Genomic DNA, 19,857 nt, shown 5'->3' with positions numbered 1-19,857 from the left:
TTATTGGTTATTTTTGTTATTTTTTACGGGGGGAAAAACGAAACAAATTAAGAACAATATTAACATTGCTTTATTTTCTGACATGTAAAATAAAGAATGATTTACAGCAAAAGAAACCAATGAAATTAACAATATTATGGCCGTTTACATTGCATTCCACGAGGAGACTGCGTGGCAGGCTGACTACCTGTTATGCGAGTGCAGCAAGGAGCCAAGGTAAGGTGCTAGCTAGCATTAAACTAATCTCATAAAAACAATCAATCTTCACATAATCACTAGTTAACTACACATGGTTGATGATATTACTAGTTTACCTAGCTTTTCCTGTATTGCATATAATCGATGCGGTGTTAATTTATCATTGAATCACAGTCTATTTAACAAGCGCATTCGCTAAAACAGCACTGTCGTTGCACCAATGTGTACCTAACCATAAACATCAATGCCTTTCTTAAAAGCAATACACAAGTATATATTTTTAAACCTGCATATTTAGTTAATATTGCCTGCTAACATGAATTTATTTTAACTAGTGAAATTGTCTCTTTTCTTGCGTTCTGTGCAAGCAGAGTCATGGTATATGCAGCAGTAGACCATTTCTTCATTTATAGACCATTTCTTCCTAACAAAGGCCAAAATTAACTTGCCAGAATTTTACATAATTATGATGTAACATTGAAGGTTGTGCAATGTAACAGCAATAATTAGACTTATGGATGCCACCCGTTCAATAAAATACAGAACGGTTCCTTATTTCACTGAAAGAATAAACGTTTTGTTTTCGAAATGATAGTTTCCGGATTTGACCATATTAATGACCTACGGCTCGTATTTCTGTGTGTTATTATATTATAATTAAGTCTATGATAGAGCGGTGGTAGGCAGCAGCAGGCTCGTAAGCATTCATTCAAACAGCATTTTGTATATAATAATAATTGTCCTATAATAACTACAACCTAAAACTTCTTACCTGGGAATATTGAAGACTCATGTTAAAAGGAACCACCGGCTTTCATATGTTCTCATCTTCTGAGCAAGGAACTTAAAAGTTAGCTTTTTTACATGGCACATATTGCACTTTTACTTTCTTCTCCAACACTTTGTTTTTGCGTTGTTTAAACCAAATTGAACATGTTTCATTATTTATTTGAGACTAAATTGATTTTATTGATGTTTTATATTACGTTAAAATAAGTGTTCATTCAGTATTGTTGTAATTGTCATTATTACAAATTTATGGCTGAAATCCCACTACCGGGATCGATATGACAACAGCCAGTGAAAGTGCAGGGCGCCAAATTCAAACAACAAAAATCTCATAATAAAAATTCCTGAAACATACAAGTATTTTACACCATTTTAAAGATAAACTTGTTGTTAATCCCACCACAATGTCCGATTTCAAAAAGGCTTTACAGCGAAAGCACACCAAACGATTATGTTAGGTCACCGCATAGTCACAGAAAAACAGCCATTTTTCCAGCCAAAGAGAGGAGTCACAAAAAGCGGAAATAGAAATACAATTAATGACTAAGCTTTGATGATCTTCATCAGATGACACTCATGGGACTTCATGTTCCACAATACATGAATGAATGTTTTGTTCGATAAAGTTCATATTTATACCCAAAAATCTCAGGTTACATTTGCGCGTTATGTTCAGTAGTTCCAAAACATCCAGTGATTTTGCAGAGAACCACATCAATTTACAGAAATACTCATAATAAACATTGATAAAAGATACAACTGTTATGCTTCTTTTTTTTTTTTTTACCCCCTTTTTCTCCCCAATTTCGTAGTATCCAATTGTTTGTAGCTACTACTATCTTGTCTCATCGCTACAACTCCCGTACGGGCTCGGGAGAGACGAAGGTTGAAAGTCATGCGTCCTCCGATACACAACCCAACCAAGCCGCACTGCTTCTTAACACAGCGCGCATCCAACCCGGAAGCCAGAAACACTGTGCACCTGGCAACCTTGGGCGCGTGCACTGCGCCCGGCCCGCCACAGGAGTTGCTGGTGCACGATGAGACAAGGATATCCCTACCGGCCAAACCCTCCCTAACCCGGACAGAGTTCCATCTGAGTTCCATCTGATCTTGACATCAAGGATGAGTGAGTGTTGTTGCGGAAGGCCAGAAACAGCAAAAAAACAAACATACATTTAATTACCGCACACTTGAATATTGAATTAAATTGTGGCAATTTCAAAATAATACTTTAATAGATTGAACTGGCTTCTTACCAAGGAGCTGCTGCTTTTCTTTCAAGCATGTTTTGGACATCGAGGATGTCTTGAACCACACGTCCACTGCTCTAATTCAGGCTGGACATTTATCAATGGAAGTCATTTGGTTGATTTTCTGCGCTGTCAGATTCAATGTGTGTGCAAAGCATCCTATTTTTAGGATGTGTAGCTTCTTGATGGCAACATCCATATAGTCAGCATTATCAACAGTCACAGCTACAATCTTGTTCGGCTCTATCTCAAACTCTTCCAGAATGTCTGAGATCTCCTCTGCCAATACTTTGCCAGTTTGCGATTTGTACACAGTCCTGGTGTGGAGGACATTCTGTTTTACACTGCCCTGGTGCACGTCCTTCAGCTCAGTGATCACATTGGCCTTTTCTACACCACACCAGGTAGGAATGAATGTGTCACTGTGGTAACTCCTAGAGGGAGGGGTATATTTGTGGTTGAGTACCTTGCTCATCTCCCTACAGTAAAATAAAAATAGTTTTCATGTGTTGGATTATCGTTATTTAATTATTGTGTTGTGTGTTGTAGCGTGATGGGACTAACTCTTTTATACTACTATATCCTAAACATGAATACAACTCAATATATACTGACAGACTGTTACCTAAGCCCTTGGACTCCACTGTTGCAAAGGGGTGTAGGCCTTTCACTATGAACTTGGTCACGGCTAGGTGGCACTCATTCACCCCCTCCTCAGTCATCCTCCCACTCGCTGCCAGCGTGAAGGGTCTTTGGGTTTGTCTTTTGCCTGTACCAGCGGTATTGGAGGGAGGAGTGGGTTGGTTCATTGTAGCTGCAACTTTAACAAAAATGTTGCATAATCTTTTCAATAAGGTGAATGAATTTCTGAACGCACCCATAGCTAAACAATCAGCTGGCTAATGGTTCCTTTTGATCAGGGACCCATGTTCTCATAATCTAGTTATCTCCGTGTGTGGGTTCTAGGCTGCTAGCATACATACCTAACGTAGATCAGACAACGAAAGATTGACTATGAGCTGGGCAGTCAAACTGTGCATTTCTCTGCCTGTACATGATGCACTTTCCATAGATGTTTCGACAGATTGCTCGTATTTCCGCCCTTAAAAGGCAACGAGCATTGTGGCAATGAGCATTGTCAGCATCGACACACTTTTGAACACTTAGCTCTCTCCGCCATCGTCACTAATTAAGAGCGTGTACTGTAGCGTGTGAGAGACACAGGCTCCGTGTGAGAGACACAGGCTCCGCGTGAGAGACACAGGCTCCGCGTGAGAGAGACACAGGCTCCGCGTGAGAGAGACACAGGCTCCGCGTGAGAGAGACACAGGCTCCGCGTGAGAGAGACACAGGCTCCGCGTGAGAGAGACACAGGCTCCGCGTGAGAGAGACACAGGCTCCGCGTGAGAGAGACACAGGCTCCGCGTGAGAGAGACACAGGCTCCGCGTGAGAGAGACACAGGCTCCGCGTGAGAGAGACACAGGCTCCGCGTGAGAGAGATCTGTCTTCTGGATTGGGAACAGCGAAAAAGCATCATAGACGAATGTCTTCATCTTATTGGAAATTGGAATCGGTTTCTCTGGTGAGAATGTGCAAGATAACCTTTATGTAGCAATAATAAATAGGAAATGTATTTTCTTCTCCAGTACCGAAAGCAGACCCGATAACGTCTGAGTTTATCGATAATACGGCCTTTCATCTTTTAGCCCCGGGGCCCGTTTAATACCGGGTTTCGGTACCGCGTCACTCCTCCCTCGTCACATGATGTCTGGGAAAGAAATGAAACGCAATTCTAACAGCCTGAGACAGTGCGGTGATTAGTATGCATGCTAAGTGTACCTTCAGTGGTTTTCATCCTTACCATGGAACCTAACTTTCTAGTAGTTTTAACACTGATCCTCTGTCATAGTTTCAACTGGGATCGAATAGCCCTGGGAGGGTGACACATTCTGGACACAGGGGCCCTTGTCTAAACACACACACCATGTCCATGTGCCCTGCTTACCTCTGTATAATCACCACCAGATGGATCCCAGAGGAGAACAGTCTAGTTCTATTACGTAATATTATGGAACCCTTAGGGACTTGACTGTGGGAATGAGTCTCGCGGACTCTGTACTGGGCCTACAGTACTTAGATAGTAATTCCTATCTATATATATAGGAATTCCTAATAAATAAATAAATAAATAAATAAATATATATATATATATTCCCATTCCATAAGTATGCACACACACACGTATACGCACTCACACACATCCCCGTCTGTCCTCTTATAGAGTGGTCTGTCAGTGGCGGTCTGCCGGCCTTCTCTCAACTAACTTTTGACCCCTGGCTGGTTTTACCAGTCATAAGGGTCTGTGCTGACCCCATGTCACATGTCTTATGATGAATATTGCTTTACCTCTGCCTTTATTAGGGTACTGATGTAATGAGAGGGCGAGAGAGAGGAGGGAGAGCGGGGCAGGGTACAACTCGCTCTGGTCACAAGAAGAACACTCTATAGGGGACAGGGTGCCATTTGGGAAGGGAGGTTTGTGCCTGTGTTGGACCTCTCTCTATGCCCTCTGGAGATTGTTAGTCTCTCCAGGGTGTCTGCTCTCTGCGCTGCTCTACAAAACCACAGGCTCCCAGGATTTAGCTGCTTTAATACACGGGAACAGACCAGGGCTCGGAGCAGGGTGGGCTATATAGAGCAGAATCAGACGTTCATCATACAAGGCAAGATAGTGGGCCTTCCCAAATGGTGCCCAATTCCCTATATAGTGCACTACTTTTCAGCAGGACTCTGGTCAAAAGTAGCGCACTATATTGGGAATGGGGTGCGATTTGGTACGCAGACAGTATAGCCTACCTCCAGCGGACAGAACCCGCCATAGTAAGTCATTGTGACCTCAAACTCTGCCTGACCCCCCTCTGTTGTCTGTCTGTCGTGGCCCGTCGGGGATTGGAGTCCGAGACGGGCTGTGTTAGGGCTACGGTTGGTTGCCTTTTGGCCTCGACTGTACTCCACAGTACATAGTGAATAAAATATGTAGTGTGGCTGCCTGCGTGTGACTGTACTGTTAATATCCTTTTTTGAAGGATTTGTATCCTTCCTCACAGCACCGAACCCGTAACGCAAACCAGCTGAACACATGTGGCCTCAGAGTGATGGCTTGAATATCCTACTCAAACACCTGGAGGCGTTCTTGTCCCTGGAATTAATAAGGCCTCTGTAGGATAGGAAGCTTTGAAGATTCAGAAAAATATGGAGTCATTCTCAGGGTGAAGGGAAACAAATGTTTATGGATGTAATGAACTCTGGAAATGAAAGCCTGAATCATACAGTAGATCCGGTCAACTAAAATCAGACGTCAACTTTGAATTCTTAACCGTTCGAGTTCCTCTTTCCCTCGAACACCACACGCTCTCTCTCTGTCTCTCTGTCTCACTCTCCTCTCTTTCAATTTAAGGGCTTTATTGTCATGGGAAACGTGTTTACATTGCCAAAGCAAGTGAAATAGATAATAAACCATATGAAAATCAACTGGAAACATTACACTTACGAAAGTTCTGAAAGAATGAAGACATTTCAAATGTCAAATTATATATATATTTATACAGTGTTGTAATGAAGTGCAAACAGTTAAAGTACACAAGGGAAAATAAATCAACATAAATATGGGTTTTATTTACAATGGTGTTTGTTCTTCACTGGTTGCCCTTTTCTTGCTGCTGTGATGGCACATGGTGGTATTTCACCCAATAGATATGGGAGTTTATCAACATTTGATTTGTTTTCTAATTCTTTGGGGGTCTGTGTAATCTGAGGGAAATATGTGTCTCTAATGTGGTCATACATTTGGCAGGAGGTTAGGAAGTGTAGCTCAGTTTCCACCTCATTTTGTCTTCTCTTGAGAGCCAGGTCTGCCTTCGGCGACCTTTCTCAATAGCAAGGCTATGCTCACTGAGGCTGTACATAGTCAAAGCTTTCCTTAATTTTGGGTCAGTCACAGTGGTCAGGTATTCTGCCACTGTGTACTCTCTGTTTGGGGCCAAATATCATTCTAGTTTGCACTGTTTTCTTCGTAAATTATTTTTATCTTTTTGTTTTCTCATGATTTGGTTGGGTCTAATTGTGTTGCTGTTCTGGGGCTCGGTGGGGTGTGTTTGTGAACAGAGCCCCAGGACCAGCTTGCTTAGGGGGCTCTTCTCCATGTTTATTTATCTGTAGGTGATGGCTTTGTTATGGAAGGTTTGGGAATTGTTTCCTTTTATGTGGTTGTAGAATTTAACGGCCCTTTTCTGGATTTTGATCATTAGCGGGTATCTCTCTCTCCTCTCTCTCTCAATTTAAGGGTCTTTATTGGCATGGGAAACATATGTTAACATTTCCAAAGCAAGTGAAATAGATAATAAACAAAAGAGAAATAAACAATAAAAAATTAACAGTAAACATTACCTTCACAATTTCCTTAATTTTGGGTCAGTCACAGTGGTCAGGTATTCTGCCACTGTGTACTCTCTGTTGGGCCAAATAGCATTCTAGTTTGCTCTGTTTTTTTTGTTAATTCTTTCCAATGTCTCGCTCTCGCTCTCTCTCCATATATAAAAAATAGGCTATATGCAGGGAGATAGTATGCAAAAGACATGTCTGTTGCTCATGTAATGGTCAATAACGTAATATTCGTCCCTCTCTCTGTCAGCTGGTGGCTGTGTATGATGAACAGGACCCTCACCATGGAGGCGACGGCACCAGCGCCAGCTCCACGGGAACCCAGAGCCCCGACCTGTTCGCCACAGAGCTCAACTCCAGCAACATGTCCGCTTTCCAGCCCTACCAGGCCGCCAGCGAGATAGAGGTCACTCCGTCCGCCCTTCGATCCAGTAAGTTCACAAATCAAACACCTGGGGCGGGGCGCGTTCAGCAGGGGGAAATTTTATTTTGTAACATTCAGATATGTAAAAATGTTATCTAAAACAAACATGTAGACCAAGGAACCACGTCAGCACTGTTAATGGCATTTCTGTCTGCAACGTTTGGCATCAGAACGTGGCACAAAGTTGCGCTGGGTTCAAGGAACATATGCCCTTGATGGTAATTACGTAGCAGACCGATAGATCTAATGTGGATATGCAGATAGTTTCAAATGTGGGAAGACTCTAGTGCTGTCAATTATTTAGTCACATAAAATGATCACATGAAATGTTTTCGCCCTTTGGTCTGAGTGGGTACAGAAACATCAGGAAGAGACCATTAACAAACATCAGTGTAAGTGGCCTTTTTGGGTTGAAACAGCTGCGTGGGAGGGCTGTAGCACCGAGGTCAGAATAGCAATATGTCTTCAACAGCAAACAAAGTGGCACATTCTTCAAATATTAGATAGGGTGCAGCACAAACAGAAGAGCAACACAGTTAAGGGATACTGCTAGATTCTGGCTATTAACTATTGTTCGCGCAATGACTGGAAGTCTATAGGTACAGTAGCATACGCGAGTTAGCATGGGCTCTCGAAACGACCTCTTATCGTCCTTCGTACGGACGCACGCGGAGACATCACAATGGTTTCCATTGTGTAGAAAAAAGAATGGTGTCGTATCCCGTTTAGCTCCTGTATGCATGTTCAGCCTCTGAATTGCTGCTTCACTGACACGAGTCCAATGAATGGACCACTCAAGAGAGACTGTAGCTAACACACCGTTTTTAAAGGCCTCTCCATGGCTTCTGAAGATGCCAAGTCTTCACATTCCCATATTCTGACTGCTGGGAACTGCAATGTAGCCGTTCCTAAGTGCTACTTCCACTGACTCTTCTCCCTGCCTGTGCTCCGGAACATTCAGTGACACATCGGCATCAGGGTTCTGTTTATGACAAGCTCCTTCATCCAAACAGGAAACGTTGAGCAGGCGTCCCATGAGGTTCCACTGCTGCGTTGTGAATGAGGCCACCAGGATACCAGACGTGTGGGAAACATTTTCAGACCTAAGAAGGCTATGGGAGAATCTCAATTGCATTTCCCTGATTCCTCGCGTCCTCTGTCCTGAGAAGTTCAGAAGGGAGGGACCCTCTGACCTTCTCATCCAATTGTTTTTTAGAAGGAGGCGAGGATGTGAGGAATCAAGGAAATGCAATTGACATTCTCCCTGTGACTCTGTGTCTTACTCATGGGACAGGGCAGTACAGGGAGGGAGGATAGAACACTGTCCTAATCTCAGCGCTCTTGTTCCCAAAACCATCATTGCTAAAGTTGCACTTGAAAACGCTTGTTGTTTACTGACTGGTAAAGGTAATTTCATGTTAGGTCAATTGAGTTCTATTTGTAGGCTAAAACTGTCTTTAATTTTTGCCTCAATATACTTCTTGACGAGTAACAATGGCAGGTAGCCTAGCGTTCAGAGAAGCGATCCGGCTCCCGGTGGGAGGGCTGCCAGTTTGAATCCAGGGCCGATGTGAAAAATCTGTTGGAGTGAGCTGGCAACTGGAGGGTTGCTGGTATTAAATCCTAGATGCCATTGCCTGCCGTTGTGCCCTTGAGCAAGGCAATTAAAATCCCACAACAACAGCTCCCAGAGCATCCAGTGTGGCAACCCCCCACACTTTTCCAAAACCTGTATGTGTATTTGTCTTTCGTAGAGGTTGGGTTAAAAGCGGAAGTTAAAGTTCAGTTGGATCTTGTGTACAATTGACCAGTAAAGTCAACTTAATCTTAAATGTGTGAAATGATGTGCTAAATGAATCTGTGTTTCAGTACATTATTACAGGGTTAGCATTAGTATTAGCCACCTCAATATTTGGAGTCGTAAGGTGATAATATCTCTCTAGGAGCTGATCCCACTGTCAGTATTGTGGAATAATTGTCATGATGAGGTAAGATTTTAATGGAGAGAGCTGATCAGAGAGCAACACAGTATCAAGACATGGTCTAACGACGGGTCCTGACCGCTGACTGACCAGCCTCCCAGACTCCAACTCCCAGAGGCTACGTAGAGGACCCTGTGCAGATTAATTCAATTTGTAGTTTCGCAAGCTATAGAGATTTCAAGTTGGGCCCTGTTAAAAAACATTCAAATTCAGGCGCTGGAATTTCGTAATGTTAATTATAGTTAGGAGAGATTCAAATGTATTTATCTGACAGGGTATAAATTAGGGCCCTGGTTGGTATAATTATGCAGAAAGTTAGTCATTATAGCATATGATCTATTCAAAAAAATCTAATTAAGGAGTTGGATGACCTGCTCATTGCAATCTAATGTGAAACTGCTCCCAGGCTACTGGATCAATCACTTACCTCCTTCAGATCATTGCTGAGAATGGCCCTAATAATGGCCCTAATAATGGCCCTAATAATGGCCCTAATAATAGCCCTAATAATTTACAGCTGTAATAGTGTTGGATTCTAAATAATCATTCCTTATTATTATTTATTTAGCTGATGTGTGTTTTGATAACACTGGGTATCCGGGCTGCAATAGCTATTAGCTCTAATGACACACACACCTCATTAAGAATAGGCAAGTGATTACTGTGAGGAGGGAATTGGCCAGAAAAACCAACCTAGATGTAATCATGTGGCCAAAAATGAAGCCCATTTGAATATTGACCAATGCACAGAACTAATGAAGTGACATAGGAGGACACAAACAATTTGCTAATGTCATGTCGGAGGCTGGAATCACAGGTGTTTGGTGGAGTGATGGGCGTAAGTACATACTTCCCCAGGTGCACTCCTTTTGAGCCTGTCTCCCACTTCTTCTCCTCCATCTCTCAATTTTTCTTTCTCTCCCTCTCTCCTCCCCTCTCTCTCCTCCAGATATGCCCCTCCACGTGCGTCGCAGCAGTGACCCGGCCCTGGCGACGATCAACGGGCCGTTCAGCGAACCCCGCGTGACCCTGCCGCCAGAGAAACCGTCCAGGAAGAACCCCACCCGCTGGTCCACCACGGCTGGCTTCCTCAAACCACGGCGCTCTGTAGGAGGCACCGGCACTGGCACCAATAGCCTGGAGAGAAAGGTAGCCAATGATCAAACAACTCTTATCTCTGCAGTTGAACAGTTTCAAGTGATGTCCCCTGTACAGTGTCTTCAGTGTATGACATTAGCTACCTGTATCCTCTCTCAGGCTCAGTAAAATCATATAAATTGTTGCATGTTGCATTTATATTTTTGTTCAGTATGTATGTACAGTTGAAGTCAGAAGTTGGAGTCATTAAAACTTGTTTTTCAACCACTCCACAAATTTCTTGTTAACAAATTATAGTTTTGGCAAGTCTGTTAGGACATCTACTTTGTGCATGACACAAGTCATTTTTTCAACAATTGTTTACAGACAGATAATTTCACTTATAATTCACTGTATCACAATTCCAGTGAGTCAGATGTTTACATACACTAAGTTGACTGTGCCTTTAAACAGCTTGGAAAATTCCAGAAAATGTAATGGTATAAGAAGCTTCTGATAGGCTAATTGACATAATTTGAGTCAATTGGAGGTGTACCTGTGGATGTATTTCAAGGCCTACCTTCAAACTCAGTGCCTCTTTGCTTGACATCATGGGAAAATCAAAAGAAATCAGCCAAGACCTCAGAAAAAAATGGTAGACCTCCACAAGTCTGGTTCATCCTTGGGAGCAATTTCCAAATGCCTGAAGGTACCACGTTCATCTGTACAAACAATAGTACGCCAGTATAAACACCATGGGACCACGTAGCCGTCATACCGCTCAGGAAGGAGACTCGTTCTGTCTCCTAGATATGAATATACTTTTGTGCAAAAAGAACAGAACAAGAACAACAGCAAAGGACCTTGTGAAGATAATGGAGGAAACAGGTACAAAATTATCTATATCCACAGTAAAACGAGTCCTATATCGACATGACCCGAAAGGCCGCTCAGCAAGGAAGAAGCCACTGCTCCAAAACCACCATTAAAAAAGCCAGACTACGGTTTGCAACTGTACATGGGGACAAAGATCCTACTTTTTGGAGAAATGTCCTCTGGTCTGATTAAACAAAAATAGAACTGTTTGGCCATAATGACCATCCTTATGTTTGGAGGGAAAAGGGGGAGACTTGCAAGCCGAAGAACAAATGGGTCTTCCAAATGGACAATGACTCAAAGCATACTTCCAAAGTTGTGGCAAAATGGCTTAAGGACAACAAAGTCAAGGTATTGGAATGGCCATCACAAAGCCCTGACCTCAATCCCATAGAACATTTGTGGGCAGAACGGAAAGTGTGTGCGAGCAAAGAGACCTACAAACCTGACTCAGTTACGCTAGCACTGTCAGGAGGAATGGGCCAAAATTCAGTTATTGTGGGAAGCTTTTGGAAGGCTACCCGAAACGTTTGACCCAAGTCCACATTAGCTGCCAAAGCAGCAGCTACTCTTCCTGGGGTCCAGCAAAATTATGTCAGTTGATACAATTTTTAAACATTACAATACATTCACAGATTTCACAACATACAGTGTGCCCTCAGGCCCCTACTCCACAACTACCACATCTCTACAGTACTAAATCTGTATGTGTGTGTGTGTGTGTGCCAATGTTTGTGTTGCTTCACAGTCCCCGCTGTTCCATAAGTTGTTTTTTAATCTGTTTTTTAAATCTAATTTTACTGCTTGCGTCAGTTACTTGATGTGGAATAGAGTTCCATGTAGTCATGGTTCTTTGTAGTACTGTCTCTCATAGTCTGTTCTGGACTTGGGGACTGTGAAGAGACCTCTTGTGGGATATGCATGGGTGTCTGAGCTGTGTGCCAGTAGTTTAGACAGACAGCTCGGTAACATTCAACATGTCAATACCTCTCATAAATAAAAGTTGTGATGAAGTCAACTCTCCTCCACTTTCAGCCAGGAGAGATTGACATGCATATTATTATTAGCTCTCTGTGTACATCCAAGTGCCAGACATGCCAGACGTGCTGCCCTGTTCTGAGCCAATTGCAATGTTCCTAAGTCCTTTTTTGTGGCACCTGACCACACTACTGAACAGTAGTCAAGGTGTGACAAAACTAGAGCCTGCAGGACCCAGGTGGATGGTAGCGTCCCACCTGGCCAACATCCGGTGAAATTGCAGGGAGCGAATTTCAAATGAGAAATATACATATTTAACATTCATGAAAATACAAGTATTAACTTCTTGTTAATCCAGCCACTGTGTCAGATTTGAAAAAGGCTTTACTGCGAAAGCACACCATGCGATTATCTGAGGACATCGCCCCGTATACAAAAACATGAAAAACATTTTTCAACCAGTCAGGTGTGACACAAAAGTCAGAAATAGCGATATAATAAATGCCTTACCTTTGAAGATCTTCTTCTTCTGTTGGCACTCCAAAAGGTCCCAGTTACATCACAAATGGTCCCTTTTTTCGATAAAGTCCTTCTTTATATCCATAAAAGCTCAGTTTAGCTGGCTCGCTTCATTGAATAATCCACCGGTTTCCCTCCTTCAAAATGCACACAAAATTAATCCCAAACGTTACTAATAAACTTATCCAAACAAGTCAAAAACGTTTATAATCAAACCTCAGGTACCCTAATACGTAAATAAATGATACAATTTAAGAGGTGTGCCAAGTAAGTATACAGGTGTGCCAAGTATGTTCATTGCCGGAGATAAATAACAAATCCGGACATGAAAATACTGCCCCCTACCCAAGATAGGTTAAGAAGGCAGAGCATCGTTTTATTATAGACAGACTTCTCCCCATATTAGCTACTTCTACATCAATATGTTTTCACCATGACAGTTTGCAATCTTGTGTTACTCCATGCAGTTTAGTCATCTCAACTTGCTCAATTTCCACAAAATGTATTTTAAGATTTTGTTGAGGTTTTGGGTTTAGTGAGTGTTTTGTTGTTTTAGAAATATTTAGGGTTAACTTATTCCTTGCCACCTACTCTAAAACTAACTGCAGCTCTTTGTTTCGTGTTGCAGTCATTTCAGCCGCTGTTGTAGCTAAACGTGTATAGTGTTGAGTCATCCGCATACATAGACACTCTGGCTTTACTCAAATTCAGTGGCATGTCGTTAGTAAAAATTGAAAAAAAGCAAGGGGCCTAAACAGCTTCCCTGTGGAATTCCTGTTCTAACTGGATTATATTTGAGAGGCTTCCATTAAAGAACACCCTCTGTGTTCTGTTAGACAAGTAACTCTTTATCCACATTATAGCAGGGGGTGAAAAGCCATAACACACATATTTTTCCAGCAGCAGACTATGATCGATAATGTCAACAAGACAGCCCCCACAATCATTTTATCATCAATTTCTCTCAGCCAATCACCAGTCATTTGTGTAAGTGCTGTTCTTGTTGGGTGTTCTTCCCTATAAACAAATTCTGTTGTCAATTTGTTTACTGTGAAATAGCATTTTGTATGGTCAAACACAATTTTTTTCCAGAGGTTTTCTAAGTGTTGGTAAAAGGCTGATTGGTCGGCTATTTGAGCCAGTAAATGGGGCTTTACTATTCTTGGGTAGCGGAATAATGTTAGTTTCCCTCTTGACCTGAGGGCACACGCTCTCATGTAGGCTTAAATTGAAGTTTTGGCAAATAGGGGTGGCTTGGAGTTGCCAAAAGGCATCTATAGACTCTCAGATCATGAGAAAAAATATTATCTTGTCTGATGAAACCAAGCTTGAACTGTCTGAATTGCAAGCGTTACATCTGGAGTAAAACTGGCACCATCCCTATGGTGAAGCATGGTGGTGGCATCATCATTCTGTAGGGATGTTTTTCAGCAGCTGGGACCGGGAGACTAGTCAGGATCAAGGGAAAGATGAACAGAGAAAAGTACAGAGATCATTGATGAAAATCTGCTCCAATGCGCTCAGGACCTCTGACTGGGACAAAGGTTCAACTTCCAACAGGACAACGACCTAAGCACACAGCCAAGACAACGCATGAGTGGCTTCGGTACGAGTCTCAATGTCCTCGAGTGACCCAGCCAGAGCCCAGACTTGATCTTGATCAAACATCTCTGGAGAGACCTGGAAATAGCCTTGCTGCGACTCTCCCCATCCAACCTGACAGAGCTTGAGAGGATCTGCAGAGAAGAATGGGAGAAACTCCTCAAATACAGGTGTGCCAATCTTGTAGCGTCATACCCAAGAAGACTTGATGCTGTAATCGCAGCTAAAGGTGCTTGCAAAAAAAAAATCTAAAAACCTATTTTTGCTTTGTCATTATGCTGTATTGTGTGTAGATTGATGAGGGGGGGGGAAACTATTTCATCCATTTTAGAATAAGACCGTAACGTAGCAAAATGCAGAAAAGGTCAAAGGGGTCTGAACACTTTCCAAATGCACTGAAAAGGGAATAGGGTGACATTTGGGACGTAGACTACGCCATTGATGTACCCACTTCTTCAACATATTCCTTCTGGTGTGTGTGCATCATATTTGTCATGGAGCTGAGATACTTCCTGGAAGTTGTAGTACGCTCCCCTGGTCATTTTTTATTTATTTTACCTTTATTTAACCAGGCAAGTCAGTTAAGAACAAATTCTTATTTTCAATGACGGCCTGGGAACAGTGGGTTAACTGCCTGTTCAGGGGCAGAACGACAGATTTGTACCTTGTCAGCTCGGGGGTTTGAACTCGCAACCTTCCAGTTACTAGTCCAACGCTCTAACCACTAGGCTACCCTGCTGCCCCCAAAGGCAGCGACAAATGAGCCAGTAATATTCTACAACAATACAACCTGCTATGTTTAAACGTGTGCAGTCGGGAGGTAGCCTGGTCCCAGGATGTTATCCTGAAGGTTTACAGCATTGAGATCCATAGTAGAGGTCATTATACTTAGACTGAAACGTGGATATTGAGCACTTGCAATGTGCCATCTATACTGTGTCTAAAGCCTGTATCTTGAAGGAATGGTTTCCCAGACACGGGTTAAGCCTAGGATAATCTCCATTGAAAATGTTTTTTTTTTTTTAGGAATGATAGGAATAATCTAGGAAACCTTCCCCTCAGAGTCTTCCTTGTTCCTGTGTTTGTTCAGGGTAATGGTCCGGACACGTACCGTAGTCTCCCCCGGGATGCAGGCACGTGTGCCAACCAGAGAGAGTTCCAGAGAGAGACGGCCCGCTCCTCCTTGAGCGCCAACCACCCCATGGTAGACCGCTGGCTGGGGAGACGGGAGCAGGTAGAACCACACTCTCACACACACACGCGCACATGCACAAGACACACACTCACACACAACCATACACGCACAAGACACACGCGGACACACACACTGCACATGTCACGCAACCTGGTATTACCAGCCACATTTTACATGACAGACATGTGAGTAATCATCTCTAAGAATCATCTCACAGGCCTGTGTTACAAGACCTGTTGTATTTTCACAAGACATCCAGACTTCAGACATGCGTCTCAAATGGCACACTATTTCCTGCAATACTTTTGACCAGAGGCCTAGATGGGGCCCCGGCAGAGGCCTAGATGGACCCTGGTCAAAAGGAGTGCACTTTAAAGGTAATAGGGTGTGACTTTGGGCAGATAGTTGGTAGAGCAGTTGGAAAGGGAGAAGGAAGGAGTAAAGGGTCTATATGTCAGCCTGTAAAGATTAACGGCACGGCTAAAGACTTCTCCCTCTCCGCTGCCTCTCCGCTGCCTCTCCCTCTCCGCTGCCTCTCCCTCTCCGCTGCCTCTCCCTTTCCGCTGCCTCTCCCTTTCCGCTGCCTCTCCCTTTCCGCTGCCTCTCCCTTTCCGCTGCCTCTCCCTTTCCGCTGCCTCTCCCTTTCCGCTGCCTCTCCCTTTCCGCTGCCTCTGCTCTCCCCTGCCTCTGCTCTCCCCTGCCTCTGCTCTCCCCTGCCTCTCCTCTCCGCTGCCTCTGCTCTCCGCTGCCTTTCTGCTGCCTCTGCTCTCCGCTGCCTCTCCCTTTCCGCTGCCTCTCCCTCTCCGCTGCCTCTGCTCTCCGCTGCCTCTGCTCTCCGCTGCCTCTGCTCTCCGCTGCCTCTGCTCTCCGCTGCCTCTGCTCTCCGCTGCCTCTGCTCTCCCCTGCCTCTGCTCTCCGCTGCCTCTGCTCTCCGCTGCCTCTGCTCTCCGCTGCCTCTCCTCTCCGCTGCCTCTGCTCTCCGCTGCCTCTCCCTTTCCGCTGCCTCTCCCTTTCCGCCGCCTCTCCCTTTCCGCCGCCTCTCCCTTTCCGCCGCCTCTCCCTTTCCGCCGCCTCTCCCTTTCCGCCGCCTCTCCCTTTCCGCCGCCTCTCCCTTTCCGCCGCCTCTCCCTTTCCGCCGCCTCTCCGCTGCCTCTGCTCTCCGCTGCCTCTGCTCTCCGCTGCCTCTGCTCTCCCCTGCCTCTGCTCTCCCCGGCCTCTGCTCTCCCCTGCCTCTGCTCTCCGCTGCCTCTCCTCTCCGCTGCCTCTGCTCTCCGCTGCCTTTCCGCTGCCTCTGCTCTCCGCTGCCTCTGCTCTCCGCTGCCTCTCCCTTTCCGCTGCCTCTCCCTTTCCGCTGCCTCTCCCTTTCCGCTGCCTCTCCCTTTCCGCTGCCTCTCCCTTTCCGCTGCCTCTCCCTTTCCGCTGCCTCTGCTCTCCGCTGCCTCTCCCTCTCCGCTGCCTCTCCCCTGCCTCTGCTCTCCGCTGCCTCTCCTCTCCGCTGCCTCTCCGCTGCCTCTGCTCTCCGCTGCCCCTCCTCTCCGCTGCCCCTCCTCTCCGCTGCCCCTCCTCTCCCCTGCCTCTGCTCTCCCCTGCCTCTGCTCTCCGCTGCCTCTCCTCTCCGCTGCCTCTGCTTTCCGCTGCCTCTGCTCTCCGCTGCCTCTGCTCTCCGCTGCCTCTGCTCTCCGCTGCCTCTCCCTTTCCGCTGCCTCTCCCTTTCCGCTGCCTCTCCCTTTCCGCTGCCTCTCCCTTTCCGCTGCCTCTCCCCTGCCTCTGCTCTCCGCTGCCTCTCCCTCTCCGCTGCCTCTCCCCTGCCTCTGCTCTCCGCTGCCCCTCCTCTCCGCTGCCTCTCCGCTGCCTCTGCTCTCCGCTGCCCCTCCTCTCCGCTGCCCCTCCTCTCCGCTGCCTCTCCTCTCCGCTGCCCCTCCTCTCCGCTGCCCCTCCTCTCCACTGCCTCTGCTCTCCGCTGCCCCTCCTGTCCGCTGCCCCTCCTCTCCGCTGCCTCTCCTCTCCGCTGCCCCTCCTGTCCGCTGCCCCTCCTCTCCGCTGCCCCTCCTCTCCCCTGCCTCTGCTCTCCGCTGCCCCTCCTCTCCGCTGCCCCTCCTCTCCGCTGCCTCTCCGCTGCCTCTGCTCTCCGCTGCCCCTCCTCTCCGCTGCCCCTCCTCTCCGCTGCCTCTCCTCTCCGCTGCCCCTCCTCTCCGCTGCCCCTCCTCTCCACTGCCTCTGCTCTCCGCTGCCCCTCCTGTCCGCTGCCCCTCCTCTCCGCTGCCCCTCCTCTCCGCTGCCTCTCCTCTCCGCTGCCCCTCCTGTCCGCTGCCCCTCCTCTCCGGTGCCTCTCCTCTCCGCTGCCCCTCCTCTCCGCTTCCCCTCCTCTCCGCTGCCCCTCCTCTCCGCTGCCTCTGCTCTCCGCTGCCCCTCCTGTCCGCTGCCCCTCCTCTCCGCTGCCCCTCCTCTCCGCTGCCCCTCCTCTCCGCTGCCCCTCCTCTCCGCTGCCCCTCCTCTCCGCTGCCCCTCCTCTCCGCTGCCCCTCCTCTCCGCTGCCCCTCCTCTCCGCTGCCCCTCCTCTCCGCTGCCCCTCCTCTCCGCTGCCCCTCCTCTCCGCTGCCTCTGCTCTCCGCTGCCTCTGCTCTCCGCTGCCTCTGCTCTCCCCTGCCTCTGCTCTCCCCTGCCTCTGCTCTCCCCTGCCTCTGCTCTCCGCTGCCTCTCCTCTCCGCTGCCTCTGCTCTCCACTGCCTTTCCGCTGCCTCTGCTCTCCGCTGCCTCTCCCTTTCCGCTGCCTCTGCTCTCCGCTGCCTCTCCTCTCCGCTGCCTCTGCTCTCCGCTGCCTCTGCTCTCCGCTGCCTCTGCTCTCCGCTGCCTCTGCTCTCCGCTGCCTCTGCTCTCCGCTGCCTCTCCCTTTCCGCTGCCTCTCCCTTTCCGCTGCCTCTCCCTTTCCGCTGCCTCTCCCTTTCCGCTGCCTCTCCCTTTCCGCTGCCTCTCCCCTGCCTCTGCTCTCCGCTGCCTCTCCCTCTCCGCTGCCTCTCCGCTGCCTCTGCTCTCCGCTGCCCCTCCTCTCCGCTGCCTCTCCGCTGCCTCTGCTCTCCGCTGCCCCTCCTCTCCGCTGCCCCTCCTCTCCGCTGCCTCTCCTCTCCGCTGCCTCTCCTCTCCGCTGCCCCTCCTCTCCGCTGCCTCTGCTCTCCGCTGCCCCTCCTCTCCGCTGCCCCTCCTCTCCGCTGCCTCTCCTCTCCGCTGCCTCTCCCTCTCCGCTGCCTCTCCCTTTCCGTTGCCTCTCCCTTTCCGCTGCCTCTCCCTTTCCGCTGCCTCTCCCTTTCCGCTGCCTCTCCCTTTCCGCTGCCTCTCCCTTTCCGCTGCCTCTCCCTTTCCGCTGCCTCTCCCTTTCCGCTGCCTCTCCCCTGCCTCTGCTCTCTGCTGCCCCTCCTCTCCGCTGCCTCTCCGCTGCCTCTGCTCTCTGCTGCCTCTCCTCTCCGCTGCCCCTCCTCTCCGCTGCCTCTCCTCTCTGCTGCCCCTCCTCTCCGCTGCCTCTCCTCTCCGCTGCCCCTCCTCTCCGCTGCCCCTCCTCTCCGCTGCCCCTCCTCTCCGCTGCCCCTCCTCTCCGCTGCCCCTCCTCTCCGCTGCCCCTCCTCTCCGCTGCCTCTCCTCTCCGCTGCCCCTCCTCTCCGCTGCCTCTCCTCTCCGCTGCCCCTCCTCTCCGCTGCCCCTCCTCTCCGCTGCCTCTCCTCTCCGCTGCCCCTCCTCTCAGCTGCCCCTCCTCTCCGCTGCCCCTCCTCTCCCCTGCCCCTCCTCTCTGCTGCCTCAGTCTCTCCATGTGAACCACTGCATTAGCTGACAGAATGAGTTCAGCAGTTCATCCGTCTGTGGGCGGCTGGGCTGCTCTGGAGCAGCTACGCTGACGATGACGGGTTGGGTGCGTCCCAAATAACACCCTATTCCCTACATAGTGCACTACTTTTGACCAGCCCTTCTTTAAAAAGTGCACTATGTAGGGAATAGGGTGCCATTTGAGACGTGGCCTGGGATGTTTCTCATATAATGGTGGTGATCATCATGTAACTCTTTCTCTCGACCAATCACTCCTTTTATGCTTGGTGACATGAGTGGGATATGAGCTGATATTAAAAGGACATTTGGCGCGATGAAGGATTTAGTCACTCAATTACCCTGACCGAGGAATTTATATCCTACAGCAACAGATGTTTGGAGGTCTGTGTTGCATAGAGCTGTAGTAGACATCACTGTAATGGGCCACATAGACTGTGTCCCCAAATGGCTCCCTTGTGCACTACTTTTGATCAGGGTCCTTAGGGCAAAAGTAGTGTACTGCATAGGGAAAAGGCTTCCATTTGGGAAGCATCCATTGTCTCTGCTTTGTCTCACATTTGTAAGTGCTTGTTCAGATTCTTCTGAAGGGGAGGGAGGAATGGAGGGATGACGCAACTCTATTATAAGATGAGAAATATCTTGTTTGTCCAGTGATGGAACGCCCTGAAAGTCATGACACCATCGGGGTTCACCGAAAATATATTCTGCCG

At 47.5% G+C, this 19,857-nt stretch overlaps 1 protein-coding gene across 6 annotated transcripts in view; it reads left to right on the top strand.

Annotated features, from left to right (window-relative positions):
• Positions 1-19,857, top strand: part of LOC110530242 (partitioning defective 3 homolog) — a 252,036-nt gene that overhangs the window by 89,987 nt on the left and 142,192 nt on the right. For all 6 annotated transcript variants that reach the window (XR_005052926.1, XM_021613147.2, XM_021613143.2 and 3 more), the window contains exons 3-5: positions 6,932-7,112; positions 10,037-10,236; positions 15,230-15,373. Coding sequence is in view for 5 of the 6 variants with exons in the window: in XM_021613147.2 (XP_021468822.2) it covers positions 6,932-7,112; positions 10,037-10,236; positions 15,230-15,373 (525 nt within the window). In the remaining variant the exon portion in view is untranslated. The remainder of the gene's footprint in view (positions 1-6,931; positions 7,113-10,036; positions 10,237-15,229; positions 15,374-19,857) is intronic.

The sequence above is a fragment of the Oncorhynchus mykiss genome, chromosome 8 (assembly GCF_013265735.2).
Source record: "Oncorhynchus mykiss isolate Arlee chromosome 8, USDA_OmykA_1.1, whole genome shotgun sequence".
In the NCBI taxonomy this organism is placed as follows: Eukaryota; Metazoa; Chordata; class Actinopteri; order Salmoniformes; family Salmonidae; genus Oncorhynchus; species Oncorhynchus mykiss.
The sequence above is the reverse complement of the archived record's forward strand: the minus strand, read 5'-3'. Positions and strand labels throughout refer to the sequence as shown.